This window comes from Mytilus trossulus, chromosome 10 (genome assembly GCF_036588685.1).
Source record: "Mytilus trossulus isolate FHL-02 chromosome 10, PNRI_Mtr1.1.1.hap1, whole genome shotgun sequence".
NCBI classification, from domain to species: Eukaryota; Metazoa; Mollusca; class Bivalvia; order Mytilida; family Mytilidae; genus Mytilus; species Mytilus trossulus.
The window spans coordinates 47218711-47241607 of NC_086382.1; the positions used below are offsets into that span (position 1 = coordinate 47218711).

The 22897-nt window shown below is 31.1% G+C and overlaps 2 protein-coding genes across 2 annotated transcripts in view; both read right to left on the minus strand.

Moving 5' to 3' along the window:
• Positions 1 to 3157, minus strand: part of LOC134687952 (midasin-like) — a 53334-nt gene extending 50177 nt beyond the window's left edge. The window contains exons 1-3 of the mRNA XM_063548414.1: positions 3032 to 3157; positions 1807 to 2027; positions 1099 to 1489 (exon numbers count right to left, since the gene is read on the minus strand). Of these exons, the coding sequence (XP_063404484.1) occupies positions 1099 to 1489; positions 1807 to 2027; positions 3032 to 3130 (711 nt within the window). The 5' untranslated portion in view covers positions 3131 to 3157. The remainder of the gene's footprint in view (positions 1 to 1098; positions 1490 to 1806; positions 2028 to 3031) is intronic.
• A 714-nt stretch (positions 3158 to 3871) lies between these two features.
• LOC134687953 (midasin-like) overlaps positions 3872 to 22897 on the minus strand; it is a 67760-nt gene continuing 48734 nt past the window's right edge. Inside the window, exons 38-51 of the mRNA XM_063548415.1 lie at positions 22362 to 22512; positions 21653 to 21766; positions 20380 to 20551; positions 18817 to 18933; positions 18420 to 18504; positions 17611 to 17883; positions 12516 to 12700; positions 10581 to 10885; positions 9547 to 9670; positions 8493 to 8572; positions 8087 to 8217; positions 6696 to 6832; positions 5600 to 5901; positions 3872 to 4242 (exon numbers count right to left, since the gene is read on the minus strand). Coding sequence (XP_063404485.1) covers positions 3872 to 4242; positions 5600 to 5901; positions 6696 to 6832; positions 8087 to 8217; positions 8493 to 8572; positions 9547 to 9670; positions 10581 to 10885; positions 12516 to 12700; positions 17611 to 17883; positions 18420 to 18504; positions 18817 to 18933; positions 20380 to 20551; positions 21653 to 21766; positions 22362 to 22512 — 2547 coding nt within the window. The remainder of the gene's footprint in view (positions 4243 to 5599; positions 5902 to 6695; positions 6833 to 8086; positions 8218 to 8492; positions 8573 to 9546; positions 9671 to 10580; positions 10886 to 12515; positions 12701 to 17610; positions 17884 to 18419; positions 18505 to 18816; positions 18934 to 20379; positions 20552 to 21652; positions 21767 to 22361; positions 22513 to 22897) is intronic.

The following is a 22897-nucleotide window of genomic DNA, read 5'->3' on the forward strand; positions in this document are numbered from 1 at the left end:
CTATAATAATATTCAATATAATAACCAAAAACAGCAAAATTTCCTTAAAATTACCAATTCAGGGGCCGCAACCCAAAAACAGGTTGTCCAATTCATCTGAAAATTTCAGGGCAGATAGATCTTCACCTGCTTAACAATTTTACCCATGTCAGATTTGCTCTAAATGCTTTGGTTTTTGAGTTATAAGCCAAAAACTGCATTTTACCCCTATGTTCTATTTATAGCCATGGCGGTCATCTTGGTTAGTTGGAGGGGTCACCGGACACAATTTTTAAAAGATAATAACCAAAAACAACAAAATTTCCTTAAAATTACCAATTCAGGGGCAACAACGGAATGTCAGATTCATCTGAAAATTTCAGGGCAGATAGATCTTAACCTGATTAACAATATTACCCCATGTCAGATTTGCCCTAAATGCTTTGGTTTTTGAGTTATAAGCCAAAAACTGCATTTTACCCCTATGTTCTATTTATAGCCATGGCGGCCATCTTGGTTAGTTGGCGGGGTCACCGGACACAATTTTTAAACTAGATACCCCAATGATGATTGTGGCCAAGTTTGGTTAAATTTGGCCTAGTAGTTTCAGAGAAGATTTTTGTAAAAGTTAACGCAGGATGACGACGGACGACGACGCCGGACGCTGGACGCTGGACGCCAAGTGATGAGAAAAGCTCACTTGGCCCTTTGGGCCAGGTGAGCTAAAAATAGAAAACTAGTATCTTCTGACCATAAATTCCTTGTCGACTAAGTTTCAATGACCTACTCAAGAATTAGGTGAATGCTTAGTACGGTAATTATTTTAATATGAAGTACTTTACAAGGAATATTCGGAGAATGCACATGAAACAACAATCTAGTGAAATACCTTATAGAACGACATATCAATTCAAAGGTGTCCACTTTCAGATAGCCTAAATGACACCAATCGTATTTCTTCATAAGCCAAGAATAGTTTCACAACAAAATATTGAAAGTTAATGCAAGATTACACAAATCCAATTCATCTATTATCATTAGACAACACATAATGTTAAGTTAGAACTGATTCTGCCACTTTAACAAAAATAACCACTCAAGCATTTTATGGTAGCTCACCTCATTAGTAAGTATTTCAATCTTGATGGCAACCTTTTCCACAGGATCCACAGACAGGTATGGAGTCAACAGTTCAATGCTAACTAATCCAAGCCATACCCATGCTGTACCTATAGACTGTAGAGTGCTTGTTTCACTACTTGTTACAATGTCCATAACACTTTTCACACATTTGTCAACTACATCATGTTCCGGGTAAATAGATTTTAACACAAAACAGAACTTTTCCACAAATTCTGATTTTTGAATTTGATCTGTTTGTCCATTAGACATAAGTTCTAATACAGGTGATATTTGTCCTATCATTGCCTGGTTTTCTTCACTTAATGATGCTGTTAGGGATGTCAAAAGGTGTTTAAATTCAAAAGCAATATTTCTTCTTTCAGATGTTCTGAAAAATATTTTATAGTACAATACAGATTAATACACCATTAAAAAATAATTACTGTAGAATAAAACATTTAACAAAACAAAACAGAAATTCATTGAATATTTACAACTTGCTTTCAAACTGATTTATTTCATCCTTCATTGGTTCATTTGATTTCTAATAGAACTCATGTTAGTAAGATAATTAAAAGACCTTTGCTTATATCATTTGCCTGCTTATCAAGAAATGGCATATTAATATGAAAAAATAAGAATAAGACTTGTAACTTGAAGTTGTGAAATCCACGATAATTTCCTGCAATCATGAGTTGAACAAACCTTGGATCATACTGAGGTTCTGCTAACAATGAGCAATTACACCAGAGCTGTTTTGACATCAAATTGAGCTTCTCTATTTCTGCTGAGAAGTTCCCCAATGGTACTTGTAAAGGTTGTAATCTGTTTTCATATGATTTCTTGCCATCTTGAGAATTGTCTGAGTTAGACAGATAGTGTGATGCTAAATAGGAAAAGGTTGGTGTGAACAGAAATCCTGGTCCCTACAAAATAATTGAAAGTATAATATAGGGAGGGCAAAATTCTATTGTGAGATACTTCTAAATTAAAAATGCCAAACAAACAATTAATGAAAAACTGGATTATACATATATCTTTGATTCTGATGTTATCAGCAATATCAAGCAAGTCTGTGGAAGCAATATGAAAGCTTGGGTGATCTGTAATTCAAACTGTTAATTCAGTTAAATAAAAGGATTTTTTTTTTTTATCAGCAATTTGTCTTAACAATATGTTTCTTTGGGCAGAATATAAACAAGTGAAACTGCGAGCTACTGCTCACTGATGATACCCCCGCCGCAAGTGGATAATATTAATAGTGTAAAAATATGCAAGTGTTCGGTAAACAGGAAGTTGTCCAGTGATGAATCTGAAAACGCTTCACACGGTATAGCTGACTTATTTAAATCCTGAAACCAAATTTCAGAAATCCTTGTATTTTAGTTCCTGAGAAAAATGTGACGAAAATTTTCAACTTGGCTATCATGTGTAAAATCATACAAGTGTTTGGTAAACAGGAAGTTGATGAATGATGAATCTGAAAACGCATCACACAGTATGGCTGACAATTATAAATGTTGATACCAAATTACAGAAAGGGTGGATGTGTAGTTTCTGAGAAAAATGTGACGAAAGTTTCATGGAACGGACTGACTGACAGACAGAGGTAAAACAGTATACCCCCCTTTTTTCAAAGTGGGGGTATAATTACAAATAGGAAAAGATGAATGATAATGCATGCATTTCTTTAATTTATTGATGACCTGACGGCATTGCCTTATATTTTCAAGTAGAATAATAAATCTGTGATTCAAAAAATATTAGAATCAAAGAAAAGACAATATAAAATATCTTAAGAAAATACAAATTTTGCCTCTATGTTTTATTCTGTTTCAATGACAAGATTTTGATTTGTGATTTATCTGTTTTTGAATAGGACATTTTTAACATCAGTAACATAAAAGTAATATAAAGTAATTTAACTTACCAAAGAAAGATCCCCACCATCTATTTCTGTATTCAGATTCAGATATCTATTGACACTCTGAGCTGGTGTTAGATTCCATAATTGTTTATATAGTTTCATCTTCAATAATGGATATACTTCATTGAGGTGTCCCTGTTAGTATATATACATGCATATTAGTTTTCAAATTTTTCAATTGTTTTATACTTTATTTTTAAATTATCAGTATAAAGAAATTTAATAAATATGTATGCTATATATGTTATATACTAATAGTTATTACAAATATAAAATGTATGTTTAATATGGTCAACCGCAATTAAGCAGTATCAGCCATTTGTGAAAACCCCAAAAACAATTAAAAATGATTTATAGTACTTTAAAAATTGTTCCTTGTAAAGCTAGCCTCTTTGTTGTTTGTTGCTGTATATCATATTTGTTTTTCACACATTGTTTTGTACAGAAATCAGTCTGTATGTTTTCCATTTTAAATTGTTTTACATTGGTCATTTCAGAGCCTTTTATAGCAAACTATTAGACCGTTGGTTTTCCCGTTTGAATGATTTTACATTAGTAATTTCGGGGCCCTTTATTGTTTGTTGTTCGGTGTGAGCCAAGGCTGCGTGTTGAAGGCCGTACATTGACCTATAATGGTTTACCTTTTTTTTTTTTTTTTTTTTTTAAATTGTTATTTGGATGGAGAGTTGTCTCATTGGCACTCACACCACATCTTCCTATATCGATATGGTTTGATTGATCTTATTACTGAAGACTACGGTGACCCATTGTTGTAAACTTCTTCGTCATTTGGTCTCTTTTGGTTAGTTGTCTCATTTGCCATCATACCACACCTTTTTATTTCTAATGTATACTTACAGGTGTTTCTATTGCCTGTTGCCACATATTGATATGTAATGGTGACATACAAGAAAAATGTAAACAATAATCTGTGTATGTTGACATATAACTTGAAGTGATGTCACTCATATGGTGCATCACACTCCTCCCCACTGTAGCTATTACAGATTCATACAGTGGCCACAAGCTGACAGATTCATTGGGTAAATAATGACTTGTCTGTAAAATACTCTGATCTGATTGGCCAACGTCCATTGGAGTTTCTTCACGTATGTACTCATTTAAATGTTTGTTTACTGCATCAGATTTGATTCCTGATTTACACAATATCTGTCTGATTTCCAAAATTTTACCGCATAAGACATCTTTATTTTCTGTAACAAAAATGTAATAATAATACAAATAGAGTTTCTATTTAATTCATTCATAACTGTCTCAACAATGTACAAACACATTTCCTTTTTCATTATACCTATATTGAAAAATTTAATAGTGAGAAATTAATATCTAATAACCTATTTATTTTTTAGAGTGATTTATTTTTATGACTTTCGCAAGAAACAAATTACACGAACATAAATCATCGAGAAAGTGTAAAACCCAGATAACTCCTTGTCTTTATATCATGCAGTAAATTTGAAAGCCGCAAACTTAAATCACTGTGAATTGGTAGAAAAGGCTAAACACGAAATAAAGTATCCCTGAAAATAAGTTGTATACAGTATTTACAAAATAAAACTACACTTATGTTTGTTTACTTAATGAATGGCTATTATTTATTTTGAATTTATTGAACCATAAAACTAATTTTTGACTCTTCACATTGAATAATCCGCGAAGCGGATTATGTAAAATGTGAAGAGTCAAAAATTAGTTTTATGGTTCAATAAAATCAAAATAAAATTATTGCCATTCATTATAAATAAATTTCTATCAAAAATAAGGCTCAAAGAACTTTTGATATTATTTATCTTGACAATAACAACGTACACACATGTTTGCGTATGAATACACAACGTCAGAGTGGGCGTGTCGCCATTAAAATTGGCAACATTGAAAATAAAACTAATAATTTTAACCAATCAGAAGACAGTAAATACACAAAATTTATTTATTTTGATTTGATCTGAAAATGTATTATTATCATTTTATGTATTTTATAATGGCTAACAAATACTTTTCTTACTTCTAATGGTTTTGATTATCATTTTGAATGTATATGTTTTAACCAATGTCTTGTCTCAAACTGTGTATGCAATTATTGAGGTAAAATGTATACTGAAGTTTGACTGATTATTCCTTAAAATCATTGAAATCACAAAAACATTGATAAAAAATGTCTAGTTCAACAAGCATGATAAGGGTCCTTAAATTTCAAACTTTTAGCAAAAGTAAAAATTGCTAACATCCTACAACAAAACAAGAATGTGTCCCTAGTACACTGATGCCCCACTAGCACTATCATTTTTTGTGTTCAATGGACCATGAAATTGGGGTCAGAACTCTAATTTGGCATTAAAATTAGAACGATCATATCATAGGGAACATGTGTACTAAGTTTCAGGTTGATTGGACTTCAACTTCATCAAAAACTATCTCGACCGAAACTTTAACCTGAAGCAGAACAGATGAACAAACGAACAGACGGACGGACGTAAACCCACACTTTATCAAAGTGGGAGTATCAAAATACAAGTATGTATATAATCAGGATGAAAATGCATAACTTACCTTCAATCAGTCCAGCTGATATTATCTTAAAACAGAACAGTAAAAGATCTGTAACAATTCTGCCATCAGTAATGTGCAATTGAATTTTGGGCAATGCTATTAATTTTACAAATGGGCAATGGACATCTATCTGCTTGGCTAAATCTGTTAAACACAAATCAAACTGACTTTCCATTTTAGTTTTGTAAGCTTGAGGATGCCCTGTTGCGTTCCAAAACTTCATGTATCTTTTCCCTAGTTGATTATTCTGTCCTAATTTTGAATGAATGTGTTGGACAATAGAAGACAACTCTGCTGGCATCCTGCAAAATCAAATGTTATTATGGTTATTTGAAACTGGTACATATAAGAAGATGTGGTATGATTGCTAATGAGACAACTCTCCACAAGAGACCAAATGAAACAATAATTAACTACTATAGGTCACTGTACGGCCTTCAACAATGAGCACAGCCCATATCGCATAGTTGGCTATAATAGACCCTGAAATGACAATATAAAACAATTTATACTAAATGAACACATAGAGTCCTAAATAGTGTTGGGTTCATATCTTCAACCTGCAGATATACTATAAAAGTACCTCAAACAAAGACACTGACCCTGAAAATTTCATGATTTTCAAATGGAAATCCTTAAAATCAAATGGATAAAAGTGCTTAATGAAATATCTGCAGATTCTGAGAAAATCTTATTAATTCTTTTGTTGTTAATTTGGGAGAGGATGATACTAATGCCTTTTTTTTAAAGCCTCTAATATGTTTATATATTTTTTAACAATGATAAAAAACTGAATTTATTGTCCTTCCTTTTACCTATATTACCCTGTTCAGTCACTTAGTAATTTTCGTACCATGCTTTTAGACATGAGCAGATTCACAATGCTTTAGAAGTTGTCAGTGATGTCCCAATGACATTATCAAACTTACTTATATCAAGTTGAAAACTGTTGAAGAGTGAGGAAAAAGACCTGAAAAAGCAATTCATTTGGAAATCTAATGTCTGCAAAACAGTGCTAATTAAACAAGAGATAGAATAATTATTTAACCAACTGTGCATCTGTTAACAAATATTCAAATATCTCATCCAAACTTACCTATTTACTATTGTACTGATAAACTTGTCATAGAACCAGTTCCAATAAAGTGTCAATGTATGAATATCTGCCTCATTACAGAAACATTTCTCCAATACTACTAACAGTAAAGATCTCCATTTAAATGCTTCCAATACCTGAAATTAGCAAAAGGTTTTAATATATCTATAAAACAAGAATGTGTCCACAGTACATGGATGCCCCACTTGCACTACCATTTTCTATGTTTAGTGGACTGTGAAATTGGAATAAATTCTCTAATTTGGCATTAAAATTAGAATGATGTTATCAAAGGGAACATGTACACTAAGTTTCAAGTTAATTGGACTTCTACTTTATCAAAAACTACCTTAACCAAAAACTTTAACCTGAAATTTGCACTATCATTTTCTATGTTCAGTGAACCGTAAAATTGGGGTCAAAACTCTAATTTGGCATTTCAATCAGAAAGATCATATCATAGGGCACATGTATACTAAGTTTCAAGTTGATTGGACTTCAACTTCATCAAAAACTACCTTGACCAAAATCTTTAACCTGAAGCAGGACAGACGGACAGACGCACAGACGGACGAACAAACGGAGGCACAGACCAGAAAACATAATGCCACTCTACTATCGTAGGTGGGGCATAAAAATAGACACTGAATAACTAGACAGTTTTCAAATAATTTTAGTCTAGCAACATGTAAATAATTATAAACACCTCCTTTTAAAAATATAAGCAGACTTAGAATAATACAAATCCTTTACTTAAGAATGTTTACTTGTCATGTTTTGGAATTTTTGTCACAATTTCGAAATCCCCTGGTTTTATCCATTTGAATGCCTTAAAAATGTTGCTCACGGAGCCCCATTTTTCTTTTTATAAATCTTTTACGTGTATAACTATAAGCCATCAGTAAAAGTCTTGTAAAATCCTATTTATATTTTAATATTTTTTGAGAACTTTAACTGGTCAATAATAAAGCTATGAAAAATCAAGAGAGAACATTTTCCCGCCAAAATTCCAATGGCTAATATCTCGAAAACAAGCACATTGACCCTTATATCTTTTTTGCCTTTTTGATTTCTCAATTAATCCCCTATCAATATAGTAGTGTTATGGAAAGCTATTTATTTTGAAACTGAGCAGCGAACTTCCTTAACTCCTATCAAATGAACATGACTTATTACCACATTTGTCAAAAGTAAGATGACAGATACCACAAATGAAGCAGGAATCCATCAGATAACGTTCTGTTTTTAGAGAGGTTCATTTAATTCAATCTTTTATTACTTATTTGATATATGTTTTGAGACTATTGTTTGTCATTTTATCTTTTTTTCTGTTAGTAATGGTTATTTTTAGCCTTCCAATGAAGTCACTACCATCATCTCAATTGATTTACCTGAGCTACTTCTATAAATGTGTTTATATCCAGATCAGACATCATCTGTAGAAAATCATCTTTCCTTGTCAGAAGTCTGTAAACATCCTCTAAGATCATCTCATTTTCTATCTTTGATTTTTTAACTATACCTGCAAGTAACAAACAATTCTGACATTATACATGATCATGTCATAGAAAAAAATCAAATATCAAATATATCAATTCTTTTACAAATTTTTAAAGTGGAGGAAAAAAATTCTACAGTTCCATCACAATATATGTACTGAAGACTAGAATTTCAGTTTATTATAAAATGAATCTGAAAAATAAATGTGAAGTTTTTTTGCTCGACTATACAGATATTCTACTTTACAAACTAGTACTGTTTTCTCCACTCATATAACATGGGTGTTTTATACATTACCTTGTAAGTTTTCTTCAATAGCCTCCAACCTTATATTGTCAGCACAAATAGAATGAACCACAGATTGTTGTAAGTGAAATCTAAAATGACAAATAGTAATATATAGACAAGATATGGGCTGGATGTACACATATAAAAAATAACATGAATGTTTTAGGTATAGCAAATATCTCAATGGGCAAACAGTTTGTAATGCTGATCTTCAGCTTAACCCTTTCGCTGATGAGTCCTGGTTTACCAGGATTCACGCTTCAGACAGGTGACGATGAGTCCGGTTTTACCAGGATCGTAAAACCTCTTTTATATTTCCCGCTCAAAACAGTGCAAATACAAGTTATCTTTCTTTGTTGAATACCCAGATGAAAGTGTAAACATGGTGCTTCCATCTGTTGAAAACCGTTTCATTATCAGAGGAAATTTAAGGAATTTAAGAGAATTTGAAATTAGGGAACATTTTTTTTGAAAGAATATGGAAGAATTGAAGCCTAACTAGTATACTTTTTTTTAGAAAACATTTAGAATGGACATCGTTCAGTGTAAGGAATTTGTACAGCCTCATTAAATTTTTCCAAATTTTGCTGTTTTGGGTTAAAAAATTACGATTTTGGGTCAAAGAGCAGAATTTTGAGAAATTCACCTAGATAATGCCGAAAATTTTAAATTTGAAAAATTTCATGAAGAAAAAATTATGAAAACATGAACAAAACTGTGAACATGGTGTTAGTGAATGAAATAAAGACACATATAACTACAGACAAGCTTTTATTGACATTTATTTTGAAGATCTCCCACTTGAGTAATAGTAGCCATGGAAGCCATCGTCTCAGAGTAGCTTCTGTCTGGGCAGCTACCGGTGAAAGGGTTAATAGAAGTTGAATGGTTCCAATACATTGTATATTGTTTTTTGTTTGCTCCTTAGAATTCTAGCTTAAAGCCAATTTATTATTTCAAAAGGACCAACTATAATAATATATGTTTTAATTTCATTACAAGAAATGGATGCAAATTAAGAATTGAGGAAAAATACAAAGAATGAATCATAAAGTATTCTTACCTGTTAACAATAGCATGAAATTCAGCCAAATTATTATCATCTAAGTCACAAACTTTCACCACTCTGTCAATCATCTGTACATTCCATCTTAAATCAAAAGGTATTTCAAACAGGAAAGACGATTCTATAAAAGAAAATATAGTGGCATTTAATTTTTTAAAAGCACAAAATATGCATTCAAATTCTAAATTTAACAAAAATGTTTAGATACCTATTGTGGTGTTGTGATGTTAAATAATGAAACAGCTAATCAACAAATTTTAAATGTCCTTACAACCATTCTTATTAAAGCTTATGACCAAGTATGACATATCATAGCAGCATAAGTGCTAAATTCCATTGTATAAGGAATTCTGACAAACAAACTGATTATATCTATAGAAAATATAAAGTTTTCTGATGTATAAATAGCATATCTTCTAGTAGCCAGTGGTAAATAATCATACCAATTTTCATCCCTGAACAACTGAGAGGTTCTAAAGTGAAAGTGATAACCCTTTTTTTGAACACATATACAGAGGTGTTACTAATTAGTTAAACTAAGTTTTGGCAAAGTTTTCTGATTTGCATGTGGCACTAGTAAATCATACCATGTTTAAACTCCAGGAGATTTTTAAGACAGCAGACACAATTTGTGATGGATAGAGACACGAATATTTAGGCGGTAAAACAGATTGCTATATGCCTTCTGCCAATTTACTAGAGGTTCACTTTTTTCAAGTGCACAAGATATATTAAGGTGGTACCCAACACCCTCACTAAAATTAATTTGGCTTGTTAAATTTTCATAAAATTTTAACAAATATTTACCTTGACCCTTTGCCAAAAATATATAAAAATTTCAAAAATTTTAAACCAACTGTTTTATCAGAAAATTTACACTGGTTATATAGCAGTTTGACAAACACTTATTTTGATCATTCAGAAGCTTAATATTCCCTTACCAACACAACGTAATTAAAACGTTTAGCTGATTTTACAGAGTTATCTCCCTGTAGTGTTAGCTACCACCTTAACAAAAATATACTACTTACCAGGATAATTAACTGTCAAGTTTTTAACGTAATCCTTTAAACTATTTGTAAATCCACCTTTATCCATCAAGGTCATAGTACTGTTGATATTATCACTCATTTCTTTCACAGAGGTCAACAATGTTTTACTCAATACCTGGTCTTCAATGCGAGTCTTCAAATCAACTCTAAATTTCTGAACAAAATTGTCTAACCATCTAGAATATAGTTTCCAACAACTTAATGGCATTCCATTCATCAATACTTGAAAAGCATATTTCAGTTCAGCTAATGTTTTTTCAAAAGTAACATCGAAGTTACATTCCCTGTAAAAAAAAAACATTTTTTTTACAATGAATACACGTGTAATTTTAGTTATGTATTCATTTTAAAACAAAGATACTAATTATCTAAAAAATAAAGCCGTAATTTGGACTACTGAATATTTCCTCATTTCTCTTCTCATGATGTCAAGTGAAAGAAAATACATATACCAAACAATACCCAGGTTGACAACAGAATGTATCAAACTTGGTACTAAATATCCAGGGGCTCTGATTTTTTTTTGCTGAGAAAAGGCCAACACAAAACTCTTACATATGTATATCAATGTAAAGAAAATAAATGTATCTGGCAAACAGTGAGAAGATAGGAAAGGTACCTTAAAATGTGTCACAAAATATCCCCATACAATTCAAAGCTTTGTACAAAACATAAAAGAATTTCTGAGTTGAAGCAGCTGCAAAAAATGCAACAGAAAGTATGTATTATAAAGATGAACACTTGTGCTGGCAGATCAACAGAGTTGAACCAGTAGACCAGACCCCTCTTCCCCTTGCAGTCAAGGTTATTTTTTTTTTTAATATGATATTCTTCTAGGATCATAAGAAACCATTTATACATGTCAATGAGGACATTTACAAGTGCCTCTAGTTTTATATGAGTCGGTTGATTCAAGCAATGGATGTGTTCAACATCATTTTATATTTTCAATTTTGTATTCAACTTTTAGAAGACCTCATTCTTAAGTTGACAAAAAAATATGATTAATTTTTTAATCATACATTATTTTAATTAACTGTATATTTATATGGCAAAATAATTCCCAAAATATACCTATTCCTAACAGTTTTCTCATACCTGTCAACCTCTGAAAATGAAAAGTCAGGTCATGACCTGCATTGAGAAAAAAAATCTCAGGTCATAACGCGTACGACTTTTTGCGGGCTCAATTGAAGAACAAAAATATGTTTACATATAATTTATATAGTCAATATGTATATGAAACAGTTAGAACATGTATACAAGTTTATTTCAGACTATTGTTATATTCCATAGTAGCAGACTTGGCATTCTTTAAAAGAACTGCACTTGGTTTCAGTTCATAGCAATGCAAATGTGTATTCATTTTACAAGAAAGAAGAGCACACAGTGTATCCTTATTAAGATCAGTCCTAAACTCTGTAGCTATTTTCTTTACTAAAGAAAATGCCCTCTCACTGTCTGCATTGCTGTTTGGCAAAACCAGTAATGTTTTAGCAAGTTTTGACAAAACAAAAAATCTTGGCTTGTTAAGAAAAATGTCATGCAACTTGGACATTTCTCACCAAAATGTACCAATGTCAGTTTCAGGGGAAGTGCAAAGTGGAAGTTCATCTAATGGGGTCAACTGATAGTCACTGAACTCATCTTGTAGCTTGTTGAAAATATCGTTAAGTAGCTCAGGTAAACAGTCCTACATTTTGACTTTTGGTTACATTGAAAAAGACCGATAAAACCGAAGGTCGTATTACTTCTAAATACAGGAAACAATTCCGGTCAGAAATCTGGGTGAAACGGGTAATGTTAGAAATTCCCGGGACCCGCCGGGTAAAGAAAAACTCCCGGGTGAGAGGTGAAAATAACGGGTGTCACCCGCAAAAAACGGGTGAGTTGACAGATATGTTTTCTATTTACCTGTTAATATTATCCATTAACTGTTTGGTATAATACATAACACTGCTACCATCTATCAGTATATTGGCCAACTTTACATCAGACATACAGTCTGTTACTGTTGGTGTAATGTAAATCATAGTCTCTGACATAAGATCTTTCTCAAATAATTCCTCACATTTTGAATTCCAAATGGATTTAGCAATCTATAAGATATTACGTAACATATTTGTAATGTCAAGCATATAAAGCAATGATATATTCAGTCTGCATTCCATAGGTTAATAACATGGAACCATTGATTTAACAGACTAAAACAGTGAGTTCTAGCTCATGTCTAATGCTCAAAATGGAAAAATGGAGAAAAAAATATTCTGATTTGTGAAAATTTTGCAAGACTTTTTAGTTTTCTTGAGCTAAGTGTATATAAAAGAGTTTATTATAATTTTTAACAATATGGGCAAAGTCAAAAAAAATGGTCCAGATTTTATTTTTTTGGTCAAATTTCAACATAGTTTTAGTCCATTTTCTTTTACAGTATCTTGATACATATACATTTAAGTTAATAAATCCAAAAGGATATAAAAAAGTATAAAGAAACAAAAAAGTTCTGTAACTTTATTGACATAAACCAATTGAAAAAAATTAAATCAAGTATACCTTTTGGGAAGATGATTTCAAACAAATTCTATCAAATATTAATATTTTTTTCACCCCATTTGATTGCAGAAATCCAAACATTACTTTTAATGCAAAAATCAATAATCTCATCTTTGATTATAATTTTTTTTAATGTTTTTGGCTATTTTTTGTATCAATTCATTTAAAGTTGATTAAAAAAGTTTTAATTAAAAAATAATTCATCAATTAGTTGATAAACAACCTTCTCCTTATCAAAATTAACCTTTTTTTAAATTCAATGACAAAAAAAAATGATAGATAAATCTTATAAGTAAAAAGATGTATCTAACAGAAAATACATCCAATTTCCCCTGTTTTTGTTGCACTCCTGACATATTATACACCAAACTAAAATACAGAAACTAGAACAAAATGCTCATGATTTTTTAAATTTTTTAATCATTTATGGTTTATAAGGACCTAAATCTGTCATTTGAATGTAATTTCTGTTTTACCTTATGCATCTTATGCACTTCAGACCATATTTAAATTGGATTTTCTGACACATTCTTATACAATTGAGGGTAAGTTACCAAACTATGAACTAAATTCCATTAAATATCCATCAGAATTGTTGTTTGACAGCTTAAAAAGAGATCTGCAATCTTCAAAATTTTTCTGAACTCTTATTGTTTTTTAAATTATTACCTATATAAGGTACTTTATTTTACCCTATCTTGTTGCACTCCTGACATTCAATATATATCATAACAAAATAGTTTATCCATTATCAAAACATACCATGATTTCTAGATTAAGTGTTTATATACATTTGTGCCTTTCAGATTTGACATTTTATTTTCATTTAAACAATATTTTTATTAGCTATATCATACATATCACTTATTGTATACATAAATTCACATCTCATCACATTTCGCTACTATTTTTTTTAAATAACAGTGATTGCAATGTTAAAATGGGCTGAGTGTTGTGGCTTGATGTGTAGATTAATCCTGCTAAATATCTTTGTAAAATTTCGAGCATTAGACAAATTACATTAAAAAAAATGCCAAAATTGTCAGGAGTGCAACACTTTTTCTTGACATTTGAAAAAAAAATGTTTTATTTGAAAGACACAGCAACTTGTAATATGATGACATAGATTCTTATGTATATTAGAACTAGTATGTCTTAGGGATGATTTCAGCTCAGAATGAAGCTTATCTATTGAACCTTTTTGATACAGATGTGTTTTGAAAAAGAGTCGTGCCATGTCAGGAGTGCAACACAAAAAATAATGTTACTGAGGAAAAGATGAATTTTGCTTAAATGGCTCTGACACACCTAAATATAAACAAATAGCAATCCTGTATAACAAACATGTTCTTTTAGAATTTCAAAGCAGGACTTATAGATTTATTAGTTTTAAGTATATTTGTCCTAATCAAAAATTCTTCAATTTTTATATAATTTAGGAAGCTGATTCTCATAAACTGTGCATTTTTAAGAGAAATAACCATATTTCAGTTTCAAAAAATTTATAATGGTTTCATGAAATACTAATTAAATTATTATAACTGTAATAACAAACAGTTAATTTTTATGAACTCCTGACATGAATTTACCCCAACAAAAAGTGTTTGCATATATTCAATATTTTTATTGTAGAAAGTTTCCCAAATTTTGAGTTCATCTTGCTTATCCAACCTTAAAATAAATAAAGATGGGCAAGATAGTTGATGAAACTAAACTTACTAAACTTACTTGAGAATAAAATCAGACAGACTAAGGGACCAAAACACACCATCAAAGTCAACATCGACTATAACTTTGATGAGCAGAAAATTGAGAAAAAAATCTGAAAGAAGATCCACCTCAAGGACACACTAGACATTATATAACCAAAGAAAGCACAAGAAATGTAAAACTTAATTTAAATACAAAGACTTTAACCTGAAATCAAAAAACATAGTTATAATAAATGGAAGAAAAAATAGAGAGATTGGCAACAGAAGAGAAAAATAAATTTACACAATCCAAAAAAAATCGAAACCCACAGAAAAATATCCAGTTGATAAGTAAAAGTACAGGTTAATATACACCATCTAGAGAAACAGAAAGAGAAGACTTGGTTTAGGAAAAATTCGTCCTGACAAACACAAATCTTGCCCTATAAAACAATTGAATACATCATAGCCACAGCTAAACCAAGGTAGTTAGAAAGAACTAAAGTACTGATGGAAGTGTGCTAGAAGTTGATGGGAGCTGAAGTGGAAACAAAGTTGAGAGATCCTTAATAGATTTGGAAACTTGAAAAGAAACTGGCATTTTCAAAAAGAATAGAGGCTACATAAAAAACTTAGACTTAGAACTTAAAAGGAACTCTTTGAAAATGTCATTTTCTTTTCAACAGTTTTCAGATATTTAAGGGGTTCCTCATCTTTGATTACACTTCAACATTTTAAAACTCATCAATTTCTTGTACTCAGCTGCCATCAGTTCTCATTAACTCTGACAACCACCTTGGTGAAGCTGTGGATATGATGTGCTCAATTGTTTTAGCACAAGATTTGGAATGGTCAGGCAGATAATGTTTTTTTCTTTGACTTCTCTTTCTGATTTTTTTAGGTATTGTTAGTCCATCTGTACTTTTGCTACATGACTGGACAATTTTCTGTTGGTTTGCAACTTTTTCAGCTTGTGTCAAGTTTCTTCTTCTCTTTTGTTACCACTTTCTCTGTTTTGTTTTCCTTTTCTCATATGCGATTTAATTCTGGTCAAAGTCTTTTGAATGAAGTGTTACATTGTTTTGTTTTCTTTATTCTGTCTTTGTTTATATTTGTCTAGATTAACCTTCAGATTAGGATCTTAATTCATTGTTTTTCTCAATTTCTACTCCTGAAAGTTGAAGTTGTTGTTGACTTTGTATGCACTTAGACTGTCTGATGTTACTCTAAAGCTTAGTTTCACAACCATCTTTCCAATCTTTCATTCATTGAAATGTTGGGTCTTAAAATTGAACTCAAAATGTGATAAATGGTTTGTTATGGTAAATCCATGTCAGGAGTGCAACACAATTAATAGTTTGTTATATCAATTATAATGATTTAATAAGTGTTACATGAAACCATTCTAAAACTTGTAAAATGAAATATGGTTATTTCCTAATCAAATGACAAAGTTTAAGACAATTACCTTCCATAATTTGAAAATTATATGAATATTAAGCATAAAAATATGTTTGTGTGTAACAAAAAACAATTCTTGGATCTAAGTCCTGCTTTGAAACCTACCTTTAAGAATTTATTAAACCTCAAACATGTAACCTAAATAATTAGAAAACATGTTTAGATGCATATAAGTCACTAGTAGGTGAAATTATCTTAAAATGTAAGTCCAAGAAAATGGTATTTTAAAAGTGTTGCACTCCTGACATCAAAGAAATGGTTCTAAAAGAAAAGTTCCTTGTCTATCAGACTTCTCTTTGGGTGCAATCTTGTATCTAGTATAGTATCTTTTGAAAAATAAAGCAGAACCATATATTTGCTTTTGCATTTTTTAAGTGTGAGTCTTTAAACTTCAAAGTTGCACTCCTGACACTCATAGGGAGGCCTTATTTACTTGACTCTGACACATTATTTATATCAATTATCAGGTAAATAAACTATTTATTCTAGAAAGGACATATTTGTTTCACAGAATTGACCTTTGTTTATGTTTAGGTGTGAGTCATTTGTTCAAAATTCATTCTATTCCTCAGTAATACTAATTTTTGTGTTGCACTCCTGACATGGCACAACTTTTTTTCAAAACACATCTGTATCAATATGGTTCAATGGAAAAGCTTCATTTTGAGCTAAATTCATTGCTAAGATATAACAGTTTTCAAAGAAATAAGAATTTATGGCATATCACTCCATAAAAGAATTTGCTGTGTCTTGAAAAAAAGTATTTTTTCAAAATGTCACAAAAAAGTGTTGCACTCCTGACAATTTTGGCGTCTTTTTTTAACATAACTTTTTTAAAACTTGAGATTTTCCTAAGAAATTTTGCAGGAATATTCTACACATCAGGCCACATCATTTGAAATCAAATAATACAATCAAATTATCAGCATGGCTGATAAATATTGCAATATATGCAAGGAACCATTTTTTTTGACTTTGCCCATATGCAGTTATCCAGGTATAAATGAGACATGTGGAGCAGGATCTGCTTACCCTTTCAGAGCGTCCAAGATCAGCCCCAGTTATGGTTGGGTTTGTTTGCTAAGTCTTTATTTTTCTATGTTGTGTCTTGTGTACTATTGCCTGTCTTTTTCTTTTTAGCCATGGCGTTGTCATTTTATTTCTGATATATGAATTTAAATGTCCCCCTAGTATCTTTCGACCCGCTTTTCAAACCGTTTTGAATCTATTTTCACTGTTGTAAGCTTAAGTGATACAACTGTTTGATCTATGCAAAAATAGTTATATCTTTTTATCTTAATTACCTGTTTAGTTGTATAATATTTCACACTCTTAACATAAATATCACTTGTTGCTAGTTTGAGTGCTTTGTCCAATGGAATTCCTCTATCTATCTGCTGTTTGGTTACTGCTGCCACACACAGAAGATCTAATATGGTTGGTTGTTCCCCTCTAGATAACTCTGACCTCAAAAGGTCATTGAATGATATTAACCAATCACAAGCTTTATTCCAAACAAGACCTAGTGTCTGCAGGAGAAGTTTTACATCTTTGTTTGAGTATGGTGAACCTTCATCCTAAAAAGTAAATAGTCTCCATTGAAGATTAGATAACATTGAAGTTTTCAAATAACTTTCTTATGTTTTGGAATACCTATATTTAACAAATCAACCACAACTTAAATAAGACTTACTTGAAAACATTTTGGTCTACACTAATTTTGCTATAAAACTTGTGTAATAAGAAAATTTGGAATTTGTTAAATTTATAATAAAAATTTCCGTTTGAATTTTTTGAAAGATAAATCAGTAAATTTCAAAACCAACACTATTTTAGAATATTTCTTACAAATTCATTGAAGCAAAATTGTAATATGTATCGTCAGCAATGACCTATCTGTAAAATTGTCAAATCGAAAGCCAACTTATGTTCACAACATAAAACATTTCTTTACAATCTAATATAAAAGAATATTTTTTAAAGAAAAGTTAGGTTAATGTGACATATGCCCTAGATCTGAAGTAGGGAATAATTTTAAAAAGGCAGACAGACAACAGTATCCCACAATGCATCACCTGTCGTCAAACAGCCATATGTATGTATTACTATTTACCTCTCCAGGAATATATATCTCTACTCCTCTGTTCCTCATTGCTCTAGAGATATCACCAAACTTAGGATCCATAGCTAAAAATAACCTGTAAACAAAATCTATATCATAAATACATGATATATAAAATAGAGCATCATACTCAACAATATAAACATTGATCAGATAAATTTTTATAATCACAACACACAAGAAGTGATCATTTTTTAGTAAGCGTACATTCAGGTAGTTTTGGTCTATGATTATTGATTATGTGTTCCGTGGTTTTTTGTTTGTTGTTTTATTACAACTGTTTGGTCTTATGTTTTTGTTATAATGCATTTTAACAACTTCAAACTTGTGAATGATCAATTGACATACTATTAATTGAAGTCAACCTTTATTCCTACACAGATCTTACCTGAAGTTTGGATGTGGTTTAATGGACGGTATTTGTCCATCAATGACTCCTCTTTCATTAATAGTTAGTTCACCATTGGGTTCTAATAAAGCATTCAATCTGTCTAGCACTGAAGGACTGGAGAAAACAACAATAATAGATGTTAATAATAGTTACATATACAAATAACTAACAAAATTTATAATCACCATTTATATGGTTTACAACTAATTCCTGTGATTTCTACTTACACTAGATAGTTTAACATACGTTTGATAGCAAACAAATATAGCAATGAACACCTATAATTAATGATGTCAAAATCTGGCAAAAAAGACAAATAAAAACAATCTTTTTAATCAAATATCCTTGAAAGTCATAAACATTTCATGATACAGTGAAACTTCTCAAAACCGGCCGCCCGTCGGACCACGGGATTCGGCCGGTTTTCAGGGGTGGCCGGTTTAATGAATTTGAAATTAACAAGAGTTACTTCCCTTCAATATGTGTGCATTTGTTTTTTTTACCATGTATTGTACCTCAATCATAAAGTTTGTTTTGTTGTGTAAATTTAGCTTTGTATTCTAAATTGATTATGAAATAAATATTAAAACATCATTTGTATCTTTATTATTTTTTATTTTGCAGGAATAACAAATAAAATGCAACTATATAACAAAACAATTTAAATATCAATATGTCATATTATTGAAAATTTAAAGCCAGTCAAGGTCGTTAAACACTTCCATATATAAATATATAAAGCTTCATGCATCGGTACCATACGATGTTCATGACATACACCATAAGCAAAGCATACACATTAAATCATCACACTTCAAACTAATAACACATCCTTTAAATAAACTATAAAGGTTTAATAAATTTCTATACATTATCCCGACGATAACGAATTACGATTTAATTGCATAAGTCAAAGTGAGTGATTAATTTTCATAATTTGCCTAAATTTTTTTTTTTTTTAAATGATCTAAAGTAGCCAAGCTAAAACATTTAATGATAATTAACTTTCATCATTGATTAGCGTGGGTGAAGATCAAAATCTCTCAACCGATAAGATAATTTATTCGGGTATTGATTTGACATTGACAGGTGAACACTACTCAGTGGCCATGCAGGTGTCTAATTGACAGGATTAACTTGTTTGTTTATATAACAGTATTATATATGGACTAATGATTACAAATGAGAAGGCCGGTTTTATGAGGTGATATTTTATTGATTTTGATTTCACAAATACACAAATAACGGCCGGTATCCGGTTTAAAGGGGTGGCCGGTTTTATAAGGTTACCTGACCGTTTATTTACATACACGCCGGCCGGGACTTGCGGTTTTGGCCGGTATGAAGGGAGAACCGGTATTAAGAGGGACCGGTTTAGAGAAGTTTCACTGTAATTTCAAGATCAATTGAAAAACAAATGGGTGAGAAAAAAGTGACTTAAATAACATTTTGCTACGGGATTTGTTCAATGAAATGTAGTAATCAGCTAATTTTGTCCTAAATATAATCTTGACTCTACTATAATATCCATGCATCCATTTTCATGTTCTTTTAAGTTACCTGCAGAAATTGACATTATCAATTAGTAGCCATTGTCCAGATTGTAAGGCCGTCACTAGAATACTGTCCACCCATTCAAATGTGCCACCACCTGATCCAGCTTTACTCTCAGTTAACTTTAATTGTAGTTTTCTCAGTTTCTCTATCAGTATAAACCAATCACTGACCACAGCTAACAAACAGAAAAAACAAAAAACATTTATAGCAGATTATTCTTGTTTTCATATCAATGTATGTATGTACTTCGAGATTCCGCCAGTATAGACGCACTCCTTGATTTACTGCAAGGGTACAGCAGATCCATGTACACTCCCTAAGGATTAATGGAGATGTGTTCTTTACAATATTATCCCACCACCAGAACAATCCCCACCCAACACTGCCCAAGGGAGCATGTAGGATACCAGGAAGTCTGTTATTATGGTGGAGGAAGCTGAAGTACTCGGAGAGAACCAGTGGCCTTCTAGGCCGGAACAGACAACTGGAAGAGATTGAATCTCCAGTTCAACTTTGACCTTCTGCTGCCCCCGAAGTATCCAATCTAGTTAAAACTCCAGTCTGGATACCAGAGATGTGTTTGAGAGGGTGAAAATCACCCTACTGATGTACTGAAAATCCAATGTCTCGAGTGAGAATCTAACCCGGGACCTTCAGCACTGTAGCCATCAGTCATAACCACTAGACCACAAACCCACATCACTGATTATCAGATGTGATTATGTATAACATCAGTTGTAAGCTCAATTGAGACACAGTACTATAAAATATAATCAGCAAATCCTACAAAGTACATTGTATCAATGCAAATGTATTGGTTTTTGACTTTATGCTGTCTGCATTTCTTTGACTTGTCATTTTCAAATGTCCCCTTAGAATATCCTCTACCTGTTTTTTTTTTTAATTAAAACAGCTTTCTCTATATAAAGAAACAGTTATCAAGTTGTGTTCTAATACACGAGTATCAAAAATTCAATTTTAAATTATTATGAGTTGTGTATTAACTATATGTTATAAGGCTATTTAGTTCATGAATGTGAAAGATGCAGTGATTTTCATTTCCATTACATATCAACATACTATATTATATTTGTGATGAAAAATTAAGGTGTAATGGATTAACAAATTGTGTTTTACTGCAATGTAAAGATAAAATTGTGAAAATTATTTTCTCTTTATACTTCTATTCTCACACTGTGCTCTAATTTTTCTTCTGTTTCAAATATTTTGTTTTTTGTATATATATGTCATGACAAATGATTAACTGAGTACTAACTGTTTAAGTCTGTGTATTTCTTGACAACACGAGAACAATCTGTCAACACTTTCATCAAGCAGTCAACTTGTTTCTTCATCTGTTGCAGTTCTTCAACACTTGACATCTTCTCAACTAAAATATAAACAGAATCAATAATAAAAACAGGGAAAAAACACAAATCTACACACATATCTGTCAGTTTTAATTTGAAGTAAATACATATATAATTCATTTAAACATCAGTCCAACAATGTAAGATCTGTAAATTTGCGTTAGCCGCAATATGAACTCATATGCATGCTTCTGACATATTGTGGCACCAAATAGCATTTCACTGTGACCGAAGTTCTAGACCACTCAACCACCTGGGCTATATATACTTGAAATATCAATATTAAAGGAACTAATTAAAAGTTGTAACATGATTAGAATAAATAAAGTATTTATAATACTGTTTTAAAAAGCTCAATCGTTTATCAAAATGTTTGTGATTTTTTGAAAAATTATAAATGGATTTCTACGAATAAAAATATAACACATTCAATTAATAACTTTGTAATGCCTTCATTTCTTATGGCACTATCTTCAAAGAATAGTACTTTTTAAATCTCAGTTTAATATAAACAATTATCTAATTATACTATTTTTTAAAGCAACATATTTCAAATCTGTAAATGAGTATTGTCTCTTTTTAGCCATATCCATCTCCAGACTAGAGATTACTAACCATGTTTACTGGCCTCTGTGTAGGTCTTCCATGATTTATGTAGCCCGATCACCTGGTGTAAATCACCTTTACAAAGTAGGAACTCCTCTATTCTAGTCAGTAATGTATGAATGTCACTCCCTAACTCTTCAATGTGTCTAGCAGGATCAGACTACAGAAACAACAACATATTGATGCCATATTATAAATTCAGAAATTATTGGGATGTTTTTAGTATTGCTAAAAATTGTGACAGGGTTATAATCGCAATAATTTAAACTCACATTTTGGATATTTTTTTATGAATTTTCTCAATATCACAAAATTTAAAATTGCATTTTGGTTTAAAATGACAAAATCACTATAATAATTACACATAATAATTTCTGAATTCACAGAACATATTTCTTTTTGTCTACAATTTAATTACCATATCTTCCCAACTACATGTACAAGAGTTTTTTCATATCAATTATTTACTCTAAAGTTACATTTAGCTAAAGTTATAATAAATATCATGAAGTGGTAAGTTCTTGCATAATTTTTGTAAGATATTT